The 25,967-nt window shown below is 41.3% G+C and overlaps 2 protein-coding genes and 1 long non-coding RNA gene across 11 annotated transcripts in view; 2 read left to right on the top strand and 1 right to left on the bottom strand.

Moving 5' to 3' along the window:
* HSPBAP1 (HSPB1 associated protein 1) overlaps nucleotides 1-3,814 on the top strand; it is a 63,782-nt gene extending 59,968 nt beyond the window's left edge. For 3 of the 8 annotated variants that reach the window (XM_064570145.1, XM_064570118.1, XM_064570190.1), the window contains exon 7: nucleotides 12-3,814. In XM_064570145.1, the coding sequence (XP_064426215.1) occupies nucleotides 12-551 (540 nt within the window). In that variant the 3' untranslated portion in view covers nucleotides 552-3,814. The remainder of the gene's footprint in view (nucleotides 1-11) is intronic. The other 5 variants (XM_064570069.1, XM_064570018.1, XM_054504233.2 and 2 more) reach the window with 2 other exon arrangements.
* A 2,038-nt stretch (nucleotides 3,815-5,852) lies between these two features.
* The window catches only part of PARP14 (poly(ADP-ribose) polymerase family member 14), a 40,663-nt gene continuing 20,548 nt past the window's right edge, over nucleotides 5,853-25,967 (bottom strand). Inside the window, exons 7-17 of one of the 2 annotated variants that reach the window (XM_045902997.3) lie at nucleotides 24,733-24,969; nucleotides 23,988-24,209; nucleotides 21,646-21,724; nucleotides 19,185-19,334; nucleotides 18,820-18,882; nucleotides 18,317-18,484; nucleotides 14,626-14,832; nucleotides 11,599-12,198; nucleotides 10,193-10,326; nucleotides 6,611-6,785; nucleotides 5,853-6,263 (exon numbers count right to left, since the gene is read on the bottom strand). In XM_045902997.3, coding sequence (XP_045758953.1) covers nucleotides 5,974-6,263; nucleotides 6,611-6,785; nucleotides 10,193-10,326; nucleotides 11,599-12,198; nucleotides 14,626-14,832; nucleotides 18,317-18,484; nucleotides 18,820-18,882; nucleotides 19,185-19,334; nucleotides 21,646-21,724; nucleotides 23,988-24,209; nucleotides 24,733-24,969 — 2,325 coding nt within the window. In that variant the 3' untranslated portion in view covers nucleotides 5,853-5,973. Of the gene's footprint in view, nucleotides 6,264-6,610; nucleotides 6,786-10,192; nucleotides 10,327-11,598; nucleotides 12,199-14,625; nucleotides 14,833-18,316; nucleotides 18,485-18,819; nucleotides 18,883-19,184; nucleotides 19,335-21,645; nucleotides 21,725-23,987; nucleotides 24,210-24,732; nucleotides 24,970-25,967 lie in introns of those variants that run through there. The other variant, XM_045902998.3, reaches the window with a different exon arrangement.
* LOC135361568 (uncharacterized) lies at nucleotides 16,369-25,618 on the top strand. The gene is made up of 3 exons (XR_010405001.1): nucleotides 16,369-16,978; nucleotides 19,909-20,037; nucleotides 25,349-25,618. It is a non-coding gene; the product is annotated as an uncharacterized LOC135361568 (long non-coding RNA).

The following is a 25,967-nucleotide window of genomic DNA, read 5'->3' as shown; positions in this document are numbered from 1 at the left end:
TTTCTCCTTAGGTTGAGGAAACATCCCATGAAGTCAATTGTCGCTACTTAAATAGAGCCGTTTCTGCCCTTTTTGATCATTACAGAACATCTAAGGTAGTAGAAATCCAAGCACTGAGAACAAATAGAGAGGACATGAAAAAGGAGGGATCAGATGTGCACAATCACATGGAGGTGGGACAAACAGGTGGCCAGGACTTACTCTTGGGAACGGGAAAACAGGAGGCAGCAAGTCCCTTTGGCCCTGATCTGATTCCTGTAATACTGGGTTCTGAAGAACTACCCTCAGAGAGAGGAGGCATATTTGAAGGTGATGGTAAAGACTTTGTTGGCGAAGGTGGAGAACACTCTGGAAAATTGCATTGTACCAAGAGGCAACGAATGATGAGTAAAAGTGAGGATGCAGTTGTGGAACAAATCTCTTCAAATAGTAGTATGGCTCCTTCTCAAACATTCATTTCTACAGATGACTTGCTAGACTGCTTGGTGAATCCACAAGTAACTAGGATAGTGGCACAACTTCTGATACAAGGAAGAAGTTTGTGGTTCTAAGGAAATTACTTTTAAAATAATACTTTAAAAATATTTTTTGAGTAGTATGATTGTTAAATAAAAGATGACAGAGCAAAAAGTTAATTTGCACATGCTTGTAAATGCACTTGTTCTTACCTAAATGTGTTTCAGTTTCTTGCTACCTTCATTCATGAACATTACTCTTTGGCCAAACTGGCTCTTTCTTAGTTGTTAGGCCTTCTTTCTTCAGTGACTTTGCCTTTCCTCTCCCATCTGATCCTTTCAGCCTATCTCAAATGTAAGCCCCAGGTGTTCTCAACAGAAAGTAATCTCTTCAGCAGTCTCAGGCAGAGGTCGGCCTGACAGTGTGGCCTGCAAAGCTGGAAATACTATCTATCCCCTTATAGAGAAAGTTTGCCAACCCTTGGCCTAATGCATCCATTGGGTGGATTCTAGCCTTGAGCTGAAGTGACTGATTACATTTGTGACACCTGCAGAATTCTCTGTCATCCAGAGCGGGATACCAATCAGGAAAAAAGTAGGTGGGGGTCCAATATAAGGTCTCCTTATGGAAGGAACTGGGACATCTAGGAACACTAGTCCTGGGAAGAAAAAGCACCGGATGTTACAGGCTCTTGCAACGGACTAAAGGTTTGGTCTAGTGAAATTGAGCCTACTCTCATTACATTTGCAAGAAGATCTGGGGATAATTATTACCATTACTGTCTAAGTAAGAATTTAGAAATTAGAAAAGCATATGGATCTCTGAGTAACCATTTGTGAAACAAATACATAACAAAAGGTAAGAAAAGTAATCTTTTAAGATGAATTGACTACTGACTCAATCCTTGTCAGTCTTCAGACTCAGGGTATCAGTACATCCAAAGAAAATATATGCCTTCTAGCAGCGAGAGAGATGTTATATGAACATGCTCAGGAAAAGAAGGGTCTGGAAGAAATCTGTCTGTAGCACTTACTGCCAGTTGACCACAGTATACCTATTTATTTGATTATTGTTTGTCTACCCCAACCAGAATGTCACTCCATGGGGGTGTGGACTTTGCTTTGATCTTTATTGTGTTCGCAGAGCCTTGATCAGAGTTCCAGCATATGGTAGGGGCTTGTTAAATATTTGGTTGAGTGGATTATAAAAGGAAGAACTTGTTCACAATACTCCATCAAATAGATTGGGGTAGAGGATGTTGTGGCCAAGGGTAAGGTGCCTGGTCCCCTTAGTAGGTAGGTCTTTATTGCAGAAATAGACATATCTTTTTCTTCAGATATTTTTTACATATGCTACTCCTTTGACTAATGTTTTTCAAATTGTAGGTTGTGACCCGTTAGTAAGTCATAAAATCAATATAGTGGGTAAGACCAGCATTTTTAAAAACTGAAATAGAATAGGTGATTTCAGTGAATTTATTAGTAAGTGTAAGTATTATTTCATGAAATTTTCCAGGAAAAGTATTTTTTTTAGCGTAAGTATATTTCATAGAACTTTTCAGTTATATTTGTGTGTGTACTGGGCCTGATATAAAATGTATTTCATGTCCTCATGTAGGTTGGGGTGACAAAAGTTTGAAGGACATTCTGAAACAAAGAATTTAATTCAGTTGGAGGCAACGGTCTTTGACATGCAGAGACCTGGGAAGAGAGTTCAGACATTGGTATGAAGGGATTTCTAAGTGTAAATGGGTGATGGGAGATAATTTCCTGATTTTATCAAGAGGGAGACCTTGGCTATCTGTGAAGGGGATTATGGCAGTGAGGAAAGATAGTAAAAGGGGGAGACCATCAGGCACTCAGGGAGCTGGGTCCCATTTCATTATGCATTTCTCAGATAAGCGTGCCTGTGTGAGTGAAATTATTAGATAAATACACTGACCCTGCAGAAGCCAGAGGCATTAAAGAATACAGGCTCATTCTCCCCCGCTTCCAGGACTGGGCCACTTCTGGGTGGGGCAATGGGTTCCAGCTCAGCTCACACTGAGAATGTAAGAACTACAAACAAAATTTCTATTAAGAATATGGCTCAGCATTGCACCTAACATATCCAGGTATCAGCAAGGCTGACCTATCCAGTTGGCACAGTGGCTGGGGCCCATGAGCTTTTTGGGGGCCCCAAAATGTTTTAGTTTCTTTTGAAATAATAATAAAAAGAAACATATAATCCAGCTTTGATTGCATTCATGTTTGTATCAATGCAGTTGCAAAATGTAATTGTTAATACTTTTTTACTTTTTATGGAGTAAGGGACCCGTGAAGGCAAAAGTCTCTGGAGCCATGAAAGTCCTACGCGGTTCTGAGTATCAAGATATCAGAATCATTTGAGGTGCTTGCTGAAAATGCACATTTCTAGGCACCCCTCTAGAGCTACAGAACCTGACTCCTTTAGGATGGGCCAGAACTTGCTAGCTCAGCAAACACCTAAAGTGATTCAAATAACAAAAATGTTTAAGAATCTCTGACCCTAGAGGAAACCCCCAAGACCCATCACAGTCTTGAAGTGGGCTTGGTTTAGCAGGGGCTTCCTGTTGGAGTCAATTTGCCCTTCAAATTTACTAAACTAAACCTGTACTGTGCCCTTACTGTAATTTTCAGCTGAATACTATTAACACTCTGGGGACCCCTGATGCTCTCATGTTTAGTGGTAGTCTTATCAGCAGTGGCCTGTTTTTATCATCAAGCTCTCCTGTATGTAGATGCCCTTAAGGATAAAGAGGTTTACCACCAAATGTATTTTCCAAGTGTTTTATTCAGAAAGGAGGTAAATGACATCTATTTCTTTAGACTGAGGATAACTATAACATTTACTGACTGGATCATTACACTTTGGTGCAATATACCCTGATATTCAGCTTTGCCCTGAGTTAACCAAACCACTGGAGAACAAGAGCAAATCAGAGAGCAGGTCTCTCCCTTTTATTTCTTACATTCATTGTCAAGTCTGAGGCCAGTGGCTGGGAAGCCACTCCTAAGCAATAAGGAGTCTTTGCCAATCCATTTAAAAAACAAACAGTGGGAGGGTGCCTGGGTGGCTCAGAGGGTTAAGCGTCTGCCTTCGGCTCAGGTCAGGATCCCAGGGTCCTGGGATCGAGTCCCACATCGGGCTTCCTGTTCAGCGGAGAGCCTGTTTCTCCCTCTCCCTCTGTACCTCCCCCTGCTCATGCTCTCTCTATATATATATCTCTCTGTCTCAAATGAATAAATAAATAAATAAAATAAAAACAAACAGCGGGAAATCGGAGGGGGAGACGAACCATGAGACGATGGACTCTGAAAAACAAACTGAGGGTTCTAGAGGGGAGGGGGGTGGGAGGATGGGGTAGCCTGGTGATGGGTATTAAAGAGGGCACATTCTGCATGGAGCACTGGGTGTTATGCACAAACAATGAATCATGGAACACTTCATCTAAAACTAATGATGTAATGTATGGTGATTAACATAACAATAAAAAAAATAAAAAAAAACAGCAACAGTGGCGCCTGGGTGGCTCAGTCAGGTAAGCATCCGACTCTTGATTTCAGCTCAGGTCATGATCTTCCGATCTTGGGATGGAGCCCTGCGACAGGCTCCACACTCAGCAGGGAGTCAGCTTGAGATTCTCTCCCTCCACCCCTCCCCCTTCTCTCTCTCAAAAGAATAAATCTTAAAAAAAAAACAGCAACAGCAAGAAAAATTTCAAGATGTCTGTCTGTTAACGAAGCGGAACTGTGGCCCCCTCAACCTCCTGTACTTGAAGCAAGTAGTTCACAGCAGCCAAGGAAGAACACCTTTAACCTCTCGACACCCCCTAGTGTTCAAGTGCACCATCTGCACTGGGCATCAGCTCCAGCCTCGGCCTACAGAGCTTCAAATGAAGACACTCTAATGGAAACCAAAGCCAGAAGGAAAAAGCCAAGGAAATACGAGGGTCATTCATAGACTACCTGGGATGTTCCTGAAATGGTAACATTAATCTAGAGGCCATGCTCTGTAGTGGGAAGAGCAAAGGACTTGGTGACACAGGAATCAGGATTGGGTTTCGGTCTCTGAGGGCTACTACCCAGGTGACCCCAGGCAAGGAAGCTTCTTGCACTCTGAGTGTCAGTTTCCTCAACTTTATCTTATTTTTTAAAAAGATTTTATTTATTTATTTGACAGAGAGTGCGTACAAGCAGCAGAGGGAGGAGAAGCAGGCTCCACTGAGCAGGGAGCCTGACACAGGGCTCAATTCCAGGACCCTGGGATCATGACCTGAGCTGAAGGCAGACGCTTAACAGACTGAGCCACCCAGGTGCCCAAGTTTCCTCACCTTTAAAATGGGGATATGATTCTTACCTGACAGGGTTGTTTGGAGGAATAAAATATGTGAAAGCACCTATTATATTACCTGGTACAATCTAGGCACTCAATAAATTGTGTCTGAATCTGAAATTTATCTGGGGAAAATTTTTTAAAAAACCAACACTTTCCTATCTAACAGACACTGAGCTAGCAAATTAGCAATATGGCTGCTTAATTCCTTTGGTTTATTTATGCACAAGTCTTTAAAATCATCAAAAGCTAGACTGCCAAGGAAAATAATGCTATTTAATAACATGAGAATTCACTTAACATAGTAAAGGGTTTCACCCTGGAAGTATCCCACTGTTGTCACTGGGCAGAACTAAGACCAACGGAAGTTAGATGAAGGCAGATTCGGGGTCAACATAGAAAAGGACGAGTGGAGCCAGGACTGCTGTGCAATTCCCATGGGCCACAAGCTAGACCACAGCCCCTGAACTGTGCAGGGCACAGAACCCTGATTGGAGCTGTCCCACATGTCACGGTTCAGTTCATGAAGAACAGAGTTCCCTGTGACGGAATCTGTTCAATTTAAGGCAAAGTGACAAGTCAAGAATATTAAAGAGATGGCTCCTACTTTGAGTCAGAGTCTGACTAGGCTTTTTCTTTCTTAGTTGGTTTATGGAATGTTTCTGGAGCATCTATTTACATTAGGCATAGACCTTAGCCCAGGGACTAAAAAAAAAAGGAATTAGACACCATCCCCGGCTGCAGGGAAATCGGCAGTCCTACCCACTCAGTAATACTGTGTTCCTTATGGGAGTATGGCGTCCTGATGTGGTACACCAGCTGTCTCCTTCAGCAGCAGCTGAAATGGCATAGCTGTGCCCTCTGCCTTTAAGATGAACATATTCTCTCCTTTCCGAAAACACAAACCTGTTCTTTCCTTCTACAGATTGGATGTCCACGGTTGTGGACACACAGTTGTAACTAAGTTATCTGATGTAAATTCTCAAATGTATTGCTCTGAAGATAGGTTCATTCCAGTTATGAAGAAGTTGAAGAAAGTCTGATTTCAGTGACAAAGATCCTTTAATCTTAGAAAATGCTGTTAAGAGGAAAAAACACCTAAAACTTGTTTTACAACTCGGCATGTATAGGCGAGCAATGTCTTCTGGGAAGGATACCAAAATGTTAATTGGTGAAAGTAATGAGGTACTCTGGGTAAGCCTGGTAGTCATAAAATACCACAAATAAATGGGGATTCTGCACAGAATCCGTGACAGTGTCATACAGGTCTGTAGGGTTTTCAGGGCTCTTTGGGGGAGGCACAATTAGTGAGGAATTTCCATGTGTGTAGGTTCCAGTAAGTACACGCACATAATACATATGCTTTCTCCCATATCTGTCTGGTCTGGAGTATGTATCATTGGCAGAATAACAGGCATTGACAGCAAAATAGGTTCCCTTTCCATATGCCACAGCTGTGAAGAGAAAAACAAAACATTTTTAAGAAGTTCAATTTAGTCTATAATCTGATGTGTTGACCCAATATGTCAAATAATGTTAAAATAATGTTCAGTTCTTCTCTCCAAAGCCTCAAATTTTTTTCATGTGTTTTTAATTTTTAAAAGTCATTTCACCATCCTAGAGGGCCAGTCAGTCCTTCTGGGATGAAACATAATGAGCCCAACCTCGAAACTCTGGCCGCAGCATGGCCACCAACCATGAAGGAATGAATACAAAGCAGTCAGTCCACACTGTCCCTCACCAGTTTGGGTTCTTGCAGCTGACACCCCATTCGGAGCAGCCAGATTACTTGCTTCCTTACCGTTCTTCCCAGCATAACTGCGGTTAAAGCCATTTTGGTTGACATGTGGCACTGAGTCAGCATCTGTCCCATGGAAGAGCTGCTTCTCATTGTCTTTATGCCCGTTCTTGGCATCCATGGTTTCCTTCTTTGTTTGGTAGCAATTCCAGAGATTTAGATTCTGGATCCTCTCAATCTGCAAATCAACAAGGAGGAATATTCTGTCGGTGCCAAGAGCCTTTAGCAAGATACAGATATGACCATTATTTTTCATAAATAAAAATTAAAATAAACAACAAATTCAATGCCAGATGGCACCTGTCTGATTCAGAAATCTTTTTAGATCCAGTGTTTTACAAAAAACAGACCTTGGGAAGAATGTTAATTTCATCTTTTAATGCACCACATGAGAGCAAACAGTGTTTAGGATCTAACCAAGCCTCCCCAATGCCTGCTTTTTATCTTCAGTTCAATGGCTATTCTGGTTGCTGTCTACCTCACTTGGTCCCTTTGCCTCTCTCCTCCTAAGTCCTTCTGGGGCACTGGTTCACCTGGTTAGCCATGTTCTACTGGTGGGAGAAGCACTAGAGGGTCTAGTCCAGAAGGGAATTAATTAATGATAATGAATCTCTGGTCCAGTTGGAAGAGTGGGGCATGAATCCTGGTGGGGTGGGGTCTGGTTGCAGATCATAGTGTCCATGCTTTGACCATCCTCTTTGGGAAGTGGCCTCCAGGGCTGTGGTGGAAATTTCCTTGAGTCCTGGATAGCAGGACCCAAGAGGAATCAGACAAATATAGAATCTGTAAGCAAACTTGCTTGAGTTCTTAAAAAAGGAAAAGAAAAGAAAATCTAGACAAGACAGAGTCAGAATGTAGGACATTCTATAACACAACTGACTTAAACTCTTAAAAATTCAGTATCATGAAAAATGAGTTTTTAAAATGCAGGAGTACTATTCTAGATTGGAAGAGACAGAGGAGACAAAATGACCAAATGCATATTGGAGAGGGGAGAGTTATAAGTAAGCAGTTGGGGAAATTTAAATATGGATTCTATTACCGAATTACTGTAAATTTTCTTATATGGGATAGCAGTGTTATTATTTAGGAGACTGTCTTTATTCTTAGGAGATACGCACAAAAATATTCAGGAGTGTCATGATATCTGCAACTTACTTTCAAATGCTTCAGCAAAAACCCAGAGAGTAAGAGAGAAAAGGCAAATGTGGCAAAATTATTGAATCTATGTGGAAGTTTATGGATGTTAAAAATCTTAGTCACAGGTCCTACCAGTCATGGAGGATAATAACCGCCTATTTTTCCTGTTAGCATTTTCACACTGTTAGGGATTTCCACAGAAGTGCCGTAAGTAGCTTTACTTCTATCTGTTTCACACACTGGACTTTTACATAGGATTTTATTTGAAAAAGGGGTCCACTACAAAAAAATAGTGAAATCGTTTCTCCGGCCATTTGCCAACACATGGCAAGCCTCCAGGGCCCCCTGCAGACATCGCTGGTCCACTGGACAGTCCTGCTCAGTCTGGACTTGGCATCTCATCAAAATGGGCCAGTCAGTCACTACTGGATGACTGTGTCTGGTATTTGAAATCTCAGAACCAGCCCCCACGAGAGTGCTGCATACTTGAATCACTTTGTCTTGGTACCTCAGAATTGGTTTGCTCGAATGGTTTACACTGAGGGATTAAAAATAAAAGCAGTGGTATAAAATCTGATGTTGAATTTATTGTGAGGATGACTTTGAAGATATTTTCCAGCACTTGATTCACAGGATAAACCTCTCAGTAGTCTCAGCACTGTGAAAAGCTGAGAGTCTCCTGATCACATGGTTTTCTTTCTGATTTACGGAAGCAATGAATCTTGAGGCTGGGTGTTCACTTCTTTGCTTTGTCTACTAGGAAGCTCAGAAACAAACCTGTGGTCCTCTAGTAACTATCCAGAAACTCATGTTATATATTTTTGTAAACAGACAATATCTCTATTACCTTATTTTTCCTCCCCTCTTTTTTTTTGTCCATTTTTCTTCATCTATTTATTTTATCTGAAGGTATGATACATATCTTTGTAAGACACTTCAAATCTTTTTGAGTTACTATGTGCTTAACTACATGAATAAGCAGAGTGGTGGCAGAAATAGGGAATAAAAAAACGTTTGCAAAAAAAGAAAATGCAGGCCTTATTGGCAAATTCGTTATTATGGATGAAGGGAAGGCATCCAAAGATCTCTACCTTTACTCGGAAAGTGGTGGACCAAGGACAGAAGTGGGGAAGGAAAAGGAAATGGTGAGATGATGGGTTAGGTTTAGGGAAATTGATTTAGCAGCTAGATATGCAAGCAGAGATTTTTTTAGGTCACTGGAATATGTTGTAAAGCTTGATCAAAGGTCCAGGTTGGTGATGTTGATTTGGGAGCTATCAACATTGAAATAACAGCTGAAGCCAAGAAGGGTAAAAACTTTTCCCAGTGAAGTGCAGAGAGAGAAGACCAAAATATAAATCCTACGGGTAAAGCTAGGATTAGGTGTTTGGAGGAGAAATAGATAACTGGGATAATGAGAGGAAAATTAAAGAAGAAAGCATTAATATAATACTGCCACAGAGGTCAAATGGGAACATAATTTCAAAGAGCAATAGTGACGTTTAAAAGTGGAAGGTGCCAGGGGCACCTGTGTGGCTCAGTCGGTTGAGCGTCCGACTCTTGATTTCGGGTCAGGTCGTGATCTCAGGGTCGTGGAACCGAGCCCTGTCTCGCTCAAATAAATAAATAAATCTCTTTTTTTTTTTTTTTTGGTGGAAGGTGCCAAAATAAGGGAGATGAACAAGGAAAGGACTATTGGATTTATGCCGGAAGCAAGCACTGTTGATCTGTGAATGACGGGGCAGAAGCACACAGTCCTGATCTGAGGGCCTCTGCGTGTTTCCTTGTGGTGTTTGCTAGTTGTCAAACGAACCTTGAGGCTCTATCTTTGTATTTTTGTGACTTTGCTTCAGGGATTCTTGTGAATTCATGTTAAGTTTTCTAGGGCTGCGTGGGGCAATGTCCATTTTAATCCTGCCGGGCTGGCTTTTGGAACTTTTCCTTTTTCTTGGAGCTGTTGCTCTTGTTGCCAGCAGCCTCCACAGGTGTGTTCCTGAGTGGCTTCTCCTTGGAAGAGAACTTCCTTTTATCCTGGGGATGTTCCTCTTTCCTTCCTCTTTGGGGCCACTTACTGGTTCCTCTTTGGGGAAAGAGTTCCTCCTCTTGGGAAGACTTCTACCAGCTGTCTCTTCAAGATTACTACTAACCAGCTCCTCCCTGAGTTAATACCTGGTTTTAGTATTCTAATATCATACTGCAATCTAATATTGTGTTGTAATAACTGACACGATCTCAATCTCAACGTGTCTGTAATGATAGTGACAGGAATAGAACCTATAATCTAAAATCTGATTACCGTAGAATATTCTAATTCTGGCCAAAAAAAAGGGGGGGCAGATGGAAAATGAATGTATTATGTATTATGCAAATGTATTATGTATTTATCAGGACCACGATACCACTTATTTCCACCATTAAGAAACTCCATGTCAGCAGAAAGCTTACCTTCTTTATGCAGAAATGTGAGCAGGTCTGATTAAACTTGCTTGCCACTGTGTTATATTCTGCATGACCAGGCTGTAGCTCAACCACACAGACCTTCTGCTGCCTCATATCACTCCAGTGCTCAGGGATCTTAACTGCAAAGAGGACATTTGAGGACTCCCACACACCTGGGAAGGCCCATCTGCACATTCCTGGTATGCTTTGAAGAACTGAGTATCATCTGCGTTCTTACTTTACAATCTCCTAACTCAATGTGTTCAAGAAGTTCCTTGTTTTTCAAAGTGTGGCCCACAGACAACCTACATCAGAACCAACCATAATGCTTGTGAAGAAAAAAACCCAAAGATCTACGAATCAAACTCTCTGAGGGGTGGAACCTGGGTGCCTGCATCTTAACAAGTTTTGATCATGCTCAGAGTTGAGAATTGTTGGTGTAGCATAACTCAGCTGCATATTCTGTTCAGTCTCTAAGCTGTCATAATTCAATAATTTAATAGTTGATTATTTCCCTATGATGGTCTTGTTACAACAGTGTGAATTTTTGCCAGAACTCCTCACCATCACAGGGCCCTCCACATCTATTCTTTCATTATTCTTCCCCGCATCCTTCAGAGTGGGGGGGACGGCAGGTTTGGCTCTTTGGCAGGTAGTGGTGGCAGCTCTGTCTTCCCTTCTGCTAAACAGAGTATTAGACTTGATTTGTCATTTCCCTGGGGTTGCTCAGAGTCTGAAGAGCTCACTCACACGATCTCACAAGAGATGAACATACTGTACCGGAAGCCAACTTACCAGTCTCCATGGAGGACCTGTGTGGTTCAAAGGCAGGAATAGCTATCTACACAGCACAGGCATTCCCTTCGTGGGGAATAGATCCAGTCAGAGAATTTGAAGGCTGCTTCCTGATGCGTGCATTAAGGAAACCTTATGTTCAGGGCAGGAGAGGAAGTAAATTCTGGGAGGAGATCCTACAGGCTCCCAGTCCTCCCTGGGTTCATCAGTCACGGACACAGAGAGTGCCTACTCTGACCAGGCTGTCTTTTGTTCTAAAAAACCTCGGGCCACTTTTCTTTAAAGCCCATGGCTTTCCCTCTCCTGACGGAAGCAGCCGTTAACTCCACAGCAGAACTGGCTCTGGGAAGCATGTAAACTGTAGAGATGGGAACAAATGCAAGGTTTGGGTCTGGTCGCCATTAAGAAGGTCATCCTCAGGCTGCTGAGTGCATCCATGCTACATTTCCCCAGCCATAACGTAAGCTCCTTAAGCTTAGAGACCAAGTGTTGTATTTCATCCCATTAAGAGTTGCTTCAATTTTATCTACATGAATACAATTTTGATGTATGTACAAAATAGTGTTAAGTCCACAGGAGGTGTAAAATAATGGATAAAAGCACACAATCTGACTCACCTTCAGATTTCATGAGGCGCTGAACAGGTAAACTCTGTCCTTTTGCATCTGTAGCAGTGCGTGTGGTCAGATCCACTGTGTAGCTCTGATGATTAATTTTGACAACAGTTACCCTTTTCTTTGCCTTCCTTGCATTCTCCAATTGCAGATTGGTTATTTTGTCAAAACTATGAAAAGTGCTGTTTTTGTAATATTGCCATTCTATAAATTCACTGATAAACTCTGCCTGGGATTTCTGTTCTTTGGCCAATCTCATTCCCTTGATCATTTCCTCAATTGCATTTCTAGCCTGTGCCAAATCTTTGCCAATTCCAAAAACCTCAATCAAAGGTCTTTTACAGTCCAAGCAAATGGCAATATTTAAGTTCTCCTGCAGCTCATTCAACTTCTGATATTCTTTTTCATTAAAATCTTTGATACACTCATCTTCATTGATGTAAGGACACAGTTCCTTTGTAATCAGATCCTGAATCCAGGAGACAACGTTTTCTATACATCTTACACTTTCACCACACACCTGAAAACTTGCTGATTCTGTTTTCTTTTTCAAAACCAAAGGATTCTGCTTTTCTGGAGATTGACTCGGGGAGCCCACCAATGCTAAAAAAAGAAAAGAAAGGAAGATTAACTATTTCTTTCTCTCCCTCCCTCTCTCTCTCTTTTTGTCACCATGCTATACATTACATCTCTAGGACTTATTTATCTTATAACTGGAAGTTTGTACCTTTTGACCCCCTTGACACATTTCACCCATCCTCATCTCCCACCCCACCCTCTGCTGCCTCTGGCAACCACCAATCTGTTCTCTGTGTCTCTGAGTTTGTTTTTTAAGATTCCACATATAAGTGAGATCATACAGTATTTGTCTTTCTCTGTCTTGTTTCACTTAGCATAATACCCTTTAGGTCCATCCATGTTATCACAAATGGCTGGATTTCCTTCTTTTTTATGGCTGAGTGATACTCCATCGTGTGTGTGTGTGTGTGTGTAATACACACATACATGTTACATATCTGTGTGTGGTGTGTGTGTATATATATGTATGTATAATATGTATATATATTACACATACATATATATACACACATATATATATATTTTCTTTATCCATTCATTTGTTGGTGGACACTTAGGTTTTTCCATGCCTTGGTTTTGTAAATACTACTGCAATGAATATGGGGGTGCAGATATCTTTTTTGAGATAGTTTCTTTTATTGTTACCTTAAGATAAATACCCAGAAATGGAATTTCTGGATCGTATGGTAGTTCTATTTCTAATTTTTTGAGGAGCCTCCATACTGTTTTCAACAGTGGCTGCACCAGTTTATGTTCCCACCAACAGTGCACAAGGGTTCCTTTTCTACACATCCTCACCAACACTTGTTATTTCTTGTCTTTTTGATAATAGCCATTCTGTCAGGTGAGGTGATATCTCTTTATGGTTTTGATTTGTATTTCCCCGATGATTAGTGATGTTGAGTACCTTTTTATGTGCCTGTTGGCCATCTGTAAATGTCTTCCTTAGAAAAATGTCTGTTCAGATTCTCTGCCCATTTTTAAATCAGATTATTTCTTTTCTCCTATTGAGTTGTATGAGATCTTCATATATTAACCCCTTTGTTGATTACCCCCATCAGATATATTAGTTACAAATATTTTCTCCCATCCCATAGGTTGCTTTTTCATTTCGTTGGTGGTTTTCTTTGCCATGCAAGAGCTTTTTTAGTTTGAGGTAGTCCCACGTGTTTATTTTTGCTTTTGCTACTTGTGCTTTGGTGTCAAAACAAACAAACAAAAATCATTGCCACGACTGATGTCTAGGAGCTTATTCCCCATGTTTTCTTCTAGAAGTGTTATGGTTTCAGATCTTTAATCTATTTTGAGTGGATTTTTGCGTATGGTGTAGGATAGTAATCCTGTTTCATTCTTTTGCATGTGGCTGTCCAGTTTTCCCAGCCCTATTTATTTCAGTATATGTGCTGCTGAAGCAAGCATCCAAACACTATTTATTGAAGAGACTATCCTTTCCCCATTGTCTATTCTTGGCTCCTTTGTTGTAAATTAATTGATCACACAGATGGTCCCTAACTTACAATGGTTCAACTTATGATTTTTCGGCTTTATGATAGTATGAAAATGATACACATTCGGTAGAATACTTTGAATTTTGAATTTAGATCTTTTCCTGAGCTAGTAAATATGCTGCCATACTCTCCCGTGATGCTGGACAGCGGCAGCAAGCTGCAGATCCCAGTCAGCCAGGCAATCATGAGGATAAACAACCAATATGCTTATGACTATTCTGTACCCACAAAGCCATTCTGTTTTTACTTTCATTACAGTATTCAATAAAGTACATGAGAGATTCAACACTTTATTATAAAATAGCTTTGTGTTAGATGAGTTCATCCAACTGTAGGCTAATGTGTTTTGAGCATGTTTAAGGTAGGCTAGGCTAAACTAGGATGTTCAGTAGGTTAGATATGTTAAATGCATTTCTGACTTGTGAAATTTTCAACCTACAGTAGGTTTACCAGGATGTAACCCCATTGTAAGTGAAGAAAGATCTGTATATTCATGGATTTATTTCTAGGCTCTCTATTCTGTCCCAATAATCTATTGTTTTTATGCAAATATCATACTGTTTTGATTACTATAGCTTTGTAATGTAGTTTGAAATCAGGAATGTGATGCCTCTAGCTTTGTTCTTCTTTCTCAAGATTGCTTTGGTTATCAGGTGTCTTTTGTGGGTCCATACAAATTTAAGATTGTTTGTTCTATTTCTGTGAAAAATGCCATCGGAATTTTGATAGGGATTCAATTTCTTTTATGAGTGTACATAGTTTTCAGAGTACAGGTCTTTTACCTTCTTGATTAAATTTATTCCTAGGTATTCCATTCTTTTTGATATAATTGTAAATGGGATTGTTTTCTTAATTTCTCTTTCTGACAGTTTGTTAAAGATTAGCTATTTCTCACGTGACATCAATATTAGGAACATGCATTTCATAAAAATGGTCAACTCACGTGTCAATTTAGACTTCAGAGACAGCTGGGGAGAAGCCAGAGATGCTTCTCTTTTTTTCATGCTGTCACAAAACACGTCCAGTAGGTGAGGCAGAAAGATAACAACTTTAACTTTTTTCACAGACTGGAGCATTCCTTTCTGGATAAAGTCTTCGAGGGCCTCAATTATGGCATCAGCAACTGTACCTGGGTCTTTTTGGGCATTTCCTGGAAAGGCAGATAATAAAAACCGGGGGTGGGAGGAGACCCAACTGGGAAGGCTGAGAAATAATTTGGGGATTCCAGTCCTCACAGAACAAATGCCCACTGCCCACTCTTTCATCATCATGGGCTTTTCTAGCAATGCACGAGCAAACACTTTTGAGGTCCTAGATGCACCAGGGAGCTGCTATTCCAAGATGTCAGGAAGTCAATAACCCAACAATGAACAAAGGACCCAAGAAATCTAACTTTTGATATCTGATGTTCGTGTCTCCTCTGTCAAGTTGACCCTAGCTAACTGTGTTCCTCTGTGTTACAAAGCACAATTAACCTTTTTTGGCTCATTCATGTCCTCAAAAGGTCCATAAAAAGCAAAAGATGCTAATATATGTTGAAATCTCAAGCTCTTTAAAAAGAATAATAATTTTTCTTTTTTGTTCATAGTCACCCAACTAGATGCATGTATCTTTATTCTTCCAGATGTCTTTGGGGACCTGATTCAAGCTAAGCTGATTTTGTAAGACACCTGGAGCTTTAAGTTATCCATTATAATCTATAATTCTTTGCACACCAGTTATCCCTAAGCCTCTTGGAAGTCTTTTCTAGCACACTCAGTGAGATTTTAGCTGATTTGCTGGGTTCAAGGTGGCCACCAGAGCAAGTCTTTTTCTTTTCCCATCATGTTCCATATCTTGTTTCTCAAGCCTACTGCCTAGGTAAGATCATGAAAAGTCCCTTGAAAAGTCCCATGAAAAGTCATGGAAGCAATCACATACAAATAAATGGCAGCTAGCAAATCACAATGAGAAGCAATGTAAAAGTCCCCTGGCCAACCTGGTGTGATAGACTAACAGCCCACTTGGATTTTCCCTGTTGATGGTGTCCACCATTACTGCAGAAATGAGAGTAGACCACTTTGGCCTGGCTATGTAGACACTTGTGAGAATGTAGACAAACCCCATACAAAACTGAACAAGAGGGTTTCTTCAGTTTTCTGAATTAGATGATCAGGAAAAGAGAGAAAGTCTCCTTTGCAAAGCTATGATTATCTCATGATTTTTGGAAGAATTTAAATAGGAGAATTCAGATACATTCATTCACTCTCAACACTTACTATGTCCCATCATGAGCTAGCTCTCATCTAGTCACTTAGAACACAAAGGATGTGATATATGGGCATGAAGAGGTATGTCAACAGGCGAAGTATGAGAAACCGTGGAAAAGGCTATGCCAGACAGAACTATGTAACAGGGGCGTGATATGTTCAGCCTGGTAGTGTTTGGGGAAAAGATCTGTTTTTGAGATTTTTTTTTTTTTGAGATAAATTCAGGGGGTGGGGTATGTGGAGGAGGCACTGGGACAGGGAGCCTAGATAGGAAGCTATAATAAAAGTTTAGGCAAAAGACAAGAGCCGAACAAAGAGAAGAGGCCAGAATGAAGAGTCAGGTACAGGGACTGAGAAGATAGTTGGGAAGTGAAGTCAGCAGGACCTGAAGTCAGTGGCCAACTGGGTTTATCTTTGACCCTTTGTTCCCCCTTTTTTGCCACCCACACACCTTGCTGTGCAACCCTGAGTCGTGGTTTACATGTCTGTCTCTCACACTAGAGGCTAGGTGCTACCTGGTGACTAGACCCTTTTCTCAGTCATCTTTCTGTCCCCAGTGCCTAAGCACAGTGCCTGGCACATGGCAGGCATGTGGGAAATATTTAATCAAATTAGTTAATAAGCTAATGAACATAGGAGTGATCAAGGGGGTAGAGTCAAGGATTCTAGGTAGAAAGTGATGCTTTTAACATGCTCAAGGATATAAGAGGAAGGGCAAGTCTGGGGGAGAAGACAATGAATTGGAATTTATAGTCTGCTTTGAACTTGAAGTGCTTGCAAGTATCGCTGACCACCCACTCTCTCCCCCTAGGCAGGTGTCTGCAAGGAGCCAGGGAGAGGGCTTCTTTGACTGCCAGAAGCCGTCTCAGTTGCAGTGCCAAGTCAACTCATAAACACCACTAAAGGAGAAAGCTCCCCTGTCCGTTAGTCCAAGGACCAGCTCAAGTGGTGATACAGATTAGTAAAGATGACAAGCAAGGAGAATCTGTAATCCTGATTTATTTGTGCAGACCAGCAATGCAACCAAGTCAGTGGAAGAAACAACAGGTTTGCAGTAACCCAGAAATAATTATGTGTATATATTCATGCAAAACAAAAACTGCCTCATTTCCTTATTTTTTCTTGGGAAGGTCTGTGTCACCCTTGGGTTGTCTAATTTCTTGGCCCAGATAAAGTTGATGTAGAAACACAAGACCAGAGCTCAGAAAAAAATCAATGGAGACAGAGACTGGTGAGTCATTAGTGGGTGTCCATTAAAGATAGAGATAGAGAAAGAGACAGACAGACAGACAAACTGGCAGACAGACATGTTGGCTAAACTGCCAAATTGGATAATACCACAAGGCGAATGAAAACATAAAGGGACTATAAATTAATCTTTCAGAAATAGAAAAGTAATAAAGTAGAGGTAGCATTCCATGTGGGAACATTAAGAGGAATGGTAGAGTATTACAGAAATTAAAATAACAGAGGACTAGAAGAGGGCTCAGGAAGTGACAAGGCCGGTTAAGTGTACTTTTGGAGGGCCTGGAATGTAAGTGTGAGACACTCAGATTCCTGCGCAATGGAATCACCAATCCAGTGCTGAGGGCTCTCTCTCTGGGACCAGCCAGCTACGTTCCACTTCAAGTCTGAGAGTATTTGCTTCCCTGACCAGCTCTCTGAAGGGAAACCAAGCAAAAATTCCTCATCACCACCCAAGACTCAGATTCCTGGGAAAAGAGCTGAAAGAGCATCACCTTACTAATGATAAACCCAAAGCACCATCCTTATATATGAAGACTTACACAACTATTACATAGTTTGAGGGAAACAAAAAAGGCAAGTAGGCTGAAAAGAGGAAGGTTGGAGTTGAATTTCTGACCCATTAGAACCAGAACCCATTAGGCTCTGGTGACTGGGAGGCTTCTGTGCAGACATGTCCTAAGGCCAACTCATAGGGCCAGCTGTACAAGAGGTGTGACAAGGCCAGGAATACTCCTCTCCATCCGAGTCAGCTCCTGGGAGGTACAAGCCCATGCTCTGAGGTTCTCCATGCAGAAGGGATGGGGGAGGGAGTTCAAGACTAAATAATGCAGGGGACAGGAAAAAAAAGAAACAGAGGAACGAGGAGAGAAGGAGAGATGATGGGCTTTCTTTCTCTTCCTGCCCTTCCTCTCTCTTCCCTCCCATAGTACAGAGCAGATGTCACTCTAATATTCAACACTATCTTCAGTTTTCTTCATTTTTTCCTCTTACTTAAACCACCCCACAGTCTTTGCTTACTCCCTTTGGGGCTGCCTTGGGATGAGGAGCCACCTTGACTCAGACTCTGCATTGATTATATTAACAGTCAGCACCAGAGCGAAGGAAAGGGGGACGCCTTGACAGCCAGAGGTTACAAACCTGTCCCAATGGCTGGGAGGCAAATTGACGAGTAATTCCGTTTTTCACACTCTTGCAAAACAAGGGAGACAGATTTCTTAACATCATTTCCGCCAATGATGTGAACAATATTCTTGCACCTCAATAATCCACCTTCAGTAACTATATAATCACTGTTGCCCTTTTGAGCTGGGAAACACAAGACAGAGAGATGCAAAATTAGATACTGAACCCATTCTTTGATTGTTTAGAAAGCAAAATGTTTGCTTTGGCATATAAAGCATTTTATGTGAAAAGAGACTCCTAAAATATGCTTTTTGAGGAATCTTTCTTATCTTCTCTTTTTAAGTGAGATTACTTTTCACTTCTAATTGTCTCTGATTAGAATTCTTTGGTCAAATGTATGATTTTCAGATTAATATGTTGTCTCTCCAATCCCAAGACTCTCCCCAGCCTCTCCAAAACCTCCCATATTCAGCCTTCTACTTATAATTTTGAACCAAAAAAATAGTATTGTGTCTTACCTAGGCGAGAACATGCCATTTCCACATTTTGTCCAGCACATTCTAGAATTGCTTTGGACACCCCTACAGGAGAAAAGCAAGAGGGTTACATGAATTGAAAAAAACCAGAACAGTACATCTGGATCAGAATGATTGCCTCATTATCTAAAAAGCTTTCCTAATCATCAAAGGAATCCTAGAACCTGAGTATTTCTGATAAGAAAGAAGAAAAATGTATAAATTATCTGTTACCAATTATTAGAAACCATGTCAAAATAATTTTAAAATTAGTAATATCAAGAAGCCAAAGTTGTAGAAACCAGTTTGGCTACAGCAACTATAGGACAGTTGACTATTACACGACTCAAATCCTACAAGTAAAGTACCTGCTTTGAGATTAAATGCTTTTGATGTTGAATTTACAATCACATCAGCCTTTTCTTTGGTGATATCTCCAAAGGCCACCTGGAAGATGATGGGACCGATCTTCATTTCATGCACGTCTACATTAGGGCTAGATGCAGTCCCATGGAAATCTGAGAAGAAAAGAAACGGAGTCCCTAACCAAGTCGGCCACAGCAAGAACGACTTAGATCTCACACTCCCCAGATGCATTCCTCTCATACTTCTTCCCCAGCCCTGTGATCTCCAGCCCTTAACCAGCCCTGACTCTGAGCCCCAGTGATGGTCAGTTTCTGAGAAAGGATTACAAAATATAATATATATCAAGCGTGGACTTCTGCTGCTGGCCACAGCGATGTCAGGCCCCCACACACCTATCTCACTCACAAATCACAACTAAAAATGCAGGATAAATACAAAAAGCCAACTAACTGAGACCTGAAAAGTAAACAGCAGGCAGGCTGGGGGAGGGAGTCAAAACTTGAAGAAGTCACCTGTAAGGGGGAGGGAGAGTTTCCCATTTTATTTTGTCTTAAAATTTTCCCTCTTTCTCTCTCAGCACTGGCCCAAGGTGGCCCCCGTTGCAGAACTGTGTAATGAGAATTCCTATCTTTGCAGCCAGAGGATTAGAAAAAAGGGTCCCTGTGAACTGAAGAGTATTGGAAGGAATCCTCACGACTGTCCATATTTTTCCTTTTTCTAATTCAGGCCTTGCCTCAAGATGAGCCCAGTTGCAGAGCTCCACAGTGGCTCCAGAGGGAGCCAAAACCCTGAGAGACATTCTGCCTTCCTGTCCGGAAGAATGAAGAGAAGGGGCCCTTGTGGTCTGAAAAGCATGTATGTGGGGGCGCCTGGGTGGCTCAGTCGGTTGGGTGTCTGACTCTTGATTTTGGCTCAGGTGATGATCTCCGGGTGGCCAGATCGAGCCCCACGTGGGGCTTCACGCTCAGCGGGCAGTCTGCTTGAGATTTTCTCTCTCCCTCTCTCTTTCTCAGAGTTAAAAAAAAAAAAATCTTAAAAAAAAAGAGCTGTATGTGTGTGTCTGGGCAATACGTGTGGCTCTCTCTTTCTCTCCCTCTTTGTCTCTCCACTTTGCCCACAAGGGTAACCCTTACCATGCAAAAGTATGAGGCAGCTGAACAGGCGTCTTAAGCTCCCAGAGAACCTGTCTTCCTGGCCAGAGGACCTAGAAAATGGGCTCCCTTGAGCCAGAGAGTATAGGAGTCCCAGACAGGTGAGAGCTGGAGAAGGTACCCCTATTCTGTGTATGAATACAGAGCTGGAGCTGCATGTGTGGGGACAGACCCAAGCTGCATAGGAAAGGCCTTGAGAACTAAATTAACATTGGAACTGCTGCCCACACAGAAGGTGAGACAGAGTGCTTAGAATGAACTTAACTGACTGACTACTTGCTAAAACAAACAAAACAATCACCATTTTCCAGAAGATTTTAATAGGACCCAAGTTTCACAACATAGTATTTAAAATGCCCAGTCTATAATCCCAAATGGTTTGTCCTGTAAAGAACCAGGAAAATGTGACCAGTTCTCAAGGATCAAGACAATCAATTACAGATACTAATCTCAAGATGATCCAGATGTTGGAATTACCTGACAAAGACTTTAAAGCATCTGCTATAACTATGCTCCCTGAGGTCAAAGTAAACACAGCTGAGTGCCTGAAAATGATTTGGAGTGAATGGAAAAATAGGAGGCCCTGCAGTTTATAGTTTATAAACTCTAAAAAAAAAAAAAAAAAAACAAATGGACATTTTAGAGTTTAAAAATATAGTATCTGAAGTAAAAAAAATTCACTGGATGGGCAGTGGACAGAGAAAAGAGTCCATGAACTTGGAGGTGGGTCAATAGAAATTATCCAATGTGATGAACAGAGAGAAAAGAGATTTAAAAAAGAAAAAGAGATCCCAGGGACCCATGGCATGCTATCAAAACACTTCACATTCATGTTATTGGGGCACTAGAGAGAGACCAGTGAGGTAAACTAATTAAAGAATGACTGGAAAATCCCCAACTTTGATGGGAAACATACACATTCAGATTCAAGAAGTCTCAGCAAACTCTATAAACAGGAGTTTGGATAAACTCAAGTATAGCAACAGCAGATTTGACACAGGAGAAGCATTTGGTTGATATTGTCTCTTTAAATGTATCTGTTTCTGAAAACACATGTCACATCATCCTCAGAAATTAGTAGCCAATCACTACCCACAAACCCACTGTATAGATTATATAATTTAGCCTGCCTACTCTTTCACATCAGACCACATAAGCACAGCCAATGTCTTACATGCTCAGGGGTATGGGATATAATTTAATATCTTCTTTATCACTAACTGATTCTTTCATAAAAATCATCACTACCGTCTTTCACTGAATAGTTATTTAGCAACTAGAAATAATTTCTCATCTCATAGCTTTACTGAACCTTGTGCATCTTCAGCCTTGAGAATTTTGTCACTGACGAAACTTCCATTAGTCCTTCTGGCAAATTCATCTGAAAATGCCTGGAAATACAAAGACAGTTTTGACTACTACAATCCTCCATAGATGAATAAATTTGATTCATCAGGGCTTTTGATCTTGCATGCACACATACTTAGGAGAGAACAACTTTCAAAGTGTTATTTTCATTATAGATTTTTTTAAATTATGAAAATAATACATATAATTCCGTTTTTGCAAATGCATTCTAGGAAAACTATTAAATATGTGAAGGAAGTTATAAGTACAAGCATATTCATTACATGCTATTTATAACAGAGAAGAAATAAAACAGTTTAAAAATCCAACAGGGAAATGGTTAGATAAATTTTGGTATATCCATGTGTTGGCTTATTTAACAGCCATTAAAAATCTCATTTTCAAAAAATAGTTTGTGGAATAGGGAAATTCTCTTTTTTATACTATTAAATGAAAAAATAATGATATTAAATTGCAATATATAATCCCACTTCTAAAGGTACACACGTATAAAAGAAGACTACAATGAAATACAACTAAAAGAATGTATGCATTTTTTATGGTTCTAAGTTTCTACAATGAATATGTATTATTTCCATAATCAGTAAGAGCAAGTTTCTTGCCGGTTGTTAAAAAAACACAGTAGTAAGAGAAAGATAATCACATAGACAGCAACCACTTCCTTTTTTTTTTTTAATTTTATTTATTTATTTGACAGAGAGAGACACAGTGAGAGAGGGAACATAAGCAGGGGGAGTGGGAGAGGGAGAAGCAGGCTCCCGCGGAGCAAGGAGCCCGATGCGAGGCTCGATCCCAGGACCCTGTGATCACGACCTGAGCTGAAGGCAGACGCTTAACAACTGAGCCACCCAGGCGCCCCAACCCACTTACATTTTTTAACTTCTTATTTGTCCCAGGAGAGGAATCGCTAGGGGAGTAGCCCTCTCTGGAGCCAGAGGTTGATGTATGTATTCTAGGGTTAATGAACCTGTGAATTCCCTTTCTTTGCCTCGTAGTGACACCCTCAAATCATCACTTTCTTTCTCCTTTTAAACAAGCAAGAGAGATTTTGGGGGGGAAAAAAATAAGTAACTTTTGTGCTAAAAGATTGATCCAGTAATGGGAAGGGGACATGGGGAGACTACAGAGCCAGAATCCCAGGCTCACAGGACTCCAGGGGCGGGCAGGCAGGCAGGCAGGCTCCGTGTGTAAAGGTGGACAGCTGGTTGATGGACTCTCTACAACCGAAGATGGTTCTGGTATTTCTAGTCCCAACTCTCCTACTCCCATGGGGATGTGCTGAGTTCATTCTAACCACAAAATAAGGCAGGGACACCTGGGTGGCTTGGTCAGTTGAGTGTCGGGCTCTTGGTTTCCGTTTGGGTCGTGACCTCAGAGTCATGGGATCGGGCCCGGCCCATGGGGTTGGGGAGTCTACCTGAGATTCTCTTTCTCCCTTTCCCTCTGACCCTCTCCCCTCTCATGCTGTTTCTCTCTCTCTCTCTCTCTCTCTCTCAAATAAATAAATAAATCTAAAAAAAAAAAAAACCCAAGAGACAAAACAAAATAAGGCATTTATGATTCAACTGGAAATTTGAACATTGATAACTGAGGAAATAAGGGAATGATTTTCAATTTATTTTAAGTGTGAAATAGTATTGTGGTAATGTTACTTTTTAAAAAGAATCCTATTGCTTAAAATAAATACTGAATTTTTTATGGATAAAGTATGTCTAGGATTTGCTTGGAAATAATATAGGAAGGAGGGAAATAAATGGAGATAGAGATGAAACATACTGGCCATGGGTTGATAATTGTGAAGATGAGTGATGGGTACAAGGGAGTTCATTATACCATTTTGTGTATTTTTATTTATTTATTTTTTAAAAGATTTTATTTATTTATTTGAGAGAGAGAGAATGAGAGAGAGCGAGTACATGAGAGGGGGGAGGGTCAGAGGGAGAAGCAGACTCCCTGCCGAGCAGGGAGCCCGATGCGGGACTCGATCCCGGGACTCCACGATCATGACCTGAGCCGAAGGCAGTCGCTTAACCAACTGAGCCACCCAGGTGCCCCCATTTTGTGTACTTTTATTTATGTTTGGAATTCTCCTTAATAAGAAGTTAAATTTTTTTCTATATCCATAAATTTGCTTGACATTTGCTGTGCTACAAGTGGTCTATACCACTCCTTTACTTTGCTGTACAGGAAATACATGGAAAAAACAATCTAACAGACCAACCAAGACGACATCTGAAAACATTAGGGCTCAGCTGCCAAAATAACCAGAAATGAGTGAGACTGTACCTGAATATTTTCATGATCACTCGGGTGCAGCAGAAATTGAACCTCTTGTAAAGCTGTCAGTTGAATCTTGCTACTGAAGTTTAACACTTCTGAAGTTATTAATTTAGCAAACATGGTTTTAGGAAACCCCAAATTTCCTGTTCCTATTGCTGGAAATGCAATTGATCTTAAAAACAAGTTCTCGGTGATTTCCAGACATTTTCTGATAATGTCTCTCATGATCTGAAAAGCACAAAGCACATCTTTATGCATCTTTCCTAGAAATGGGAGTTAGAACAAAAAGGACAAGAATTTAGCAACTTTGACTGTGATCTCTGTCTACTCTCCTTTCAAAAGAGGTTAAGGGCAGTCAAAAAAGGAAGGGAAAGAACAGGAACAGACAAGGAAAAGGGAACATCAGAGACCCTCTAAAAAGATTCAAACTCACTCGGCAAGGAAGGAAAGAAGCAAAGCAACTACTGTTCTAATCCTTCATTCTCCTCCATTCCTCATGCCCTCACCTTGCTATCCTCACTAAAGATGTGTTGTCTTCAATAACTCTTCCCCGAGCCCCAATAATGATTGAGCGCTGTAATCAATTTATATTATTAACTAGTCTTGGGGCAAGGTCAGCTACAACTGAAAGAAATGGCCATCGTGATAGAACCTGCTGATAATGTGACAGACAGAGGCCAATCTACACTATACGGAGAGGAGAGTCCCAAAGGCGACCCAATTTCCCAGGGAACCTAAAACTTGGCCCCACCTTGTATGAAGATGTGCACCCATCTCTCCAGTCTGGAGCCACTACGTGAAGCACATGCTGGCAGCGTAGACCGTGTCCACTGGTTCGGAGAACTGTACCCATGCCAACAGCCTTCGCTTGGCCGACTCTGTCCAATTCCTCCTGGAGCTTTGGCCCAGCTTTCGCCAAGAGGGCCTGAGAAAGGAGCCCTTTATTAAGCTGGAGATTCACGGGAATGGAGTTGACAAGAACATCAGCCTTGAAGACAAAACCAATTTGTTTCAGATACTAACAAAGAGCATTCATCAAGGATCACTGTATTTGAGCCCCTGGGTTTGGCACTATAGGGGGGAAACGATGATGATTAATTTCAGAGATTGAAATGCCACCCGAGGCAAAGGGTTACCAGATACTTATTTAAATAACACTCCAGGACAATGGAGATATAAAGCGAGATATAGATAGTATAGGGTCTCTGAAGGAGTGCAGAGGCATGGCTTGTGGGGTCTGGGAAACAGGAATCAGGGCAGCAGGGAGAGGGAGGCGGGGCAGTCATTTGGGAGGGGACCAGTGGGAACATACACCGGGTAGGGTTTTGGTTTTTTTCTTAAAGATTTTTTATTTATTTATTTGACAGAGAGAGAGACATAGCGAGAGAGCGAACACAAGCAGGGGGAGAGGGAGAGGGAGAAGCAGGCTCCCGCTGAGCAGGAAGCCCGATGTGGGGCTCGATCCCAGGACCCTGGGATCATGACCTGAGCCAAAGGCAGATGCTTAACAACCTAGCCACCCAGGTGCCCCTAAACCAGGTAGGTTTGAGCTGTGAGCACACTGCTTTGATCTGACAGAGATTTTCTAAATCGGGCTCAATTAAGACACCAAGAGAAGAGAGGAGAAGGAATGTGACCAAGTGATATTCAAGGCTGCCCTGCCTGGGTCACCGAGAAGGAGTGTAGTTCACCCTGGTTCAGCACCATTGACAAGATTCCCATCCTCTGCCCACATCAAATGCTCTAATTTGTCTTTATCTGCCCTCAGCAAATTTGACAGGAAATTAACCTTAGATTTGCCAAAATGTGACAGGTATAAAGGCACTGAAAAAGTATACATGTATAAACATAAGATAGTATTGTGGGTTTTTGCATTTACTGGAAGCCTCGCGATCTGAGTACACTTGCAGTTCCCACAATTGAGTGGCCAATCTCTGTGGGTAAATGCCTCAGTGAAGCCGCCCAGTGTTCTGAGAAAACCACTTC

This window comes from Mirounga angustirostris, unplaced genomic scaffold (assembly GCF_029215605.1).
Source record: "Mirounga angustirostris isolate CCGP_5_RB_7025 unplaced genomic scaffold, mMirAng1.0.hap1 SCAF_1, whole genome shotgun sequence".
Classification (NCBI taxonomy): domain Eukaryota; kingdom Metazoa; phylum Chordata; class Mammalia; order Carnivora; family Phocidae; genus Mirounga; species Mirounga angustirostris.
This window is presented reverse-complemented; position numbering and strand designations above follow the sequence as displayed.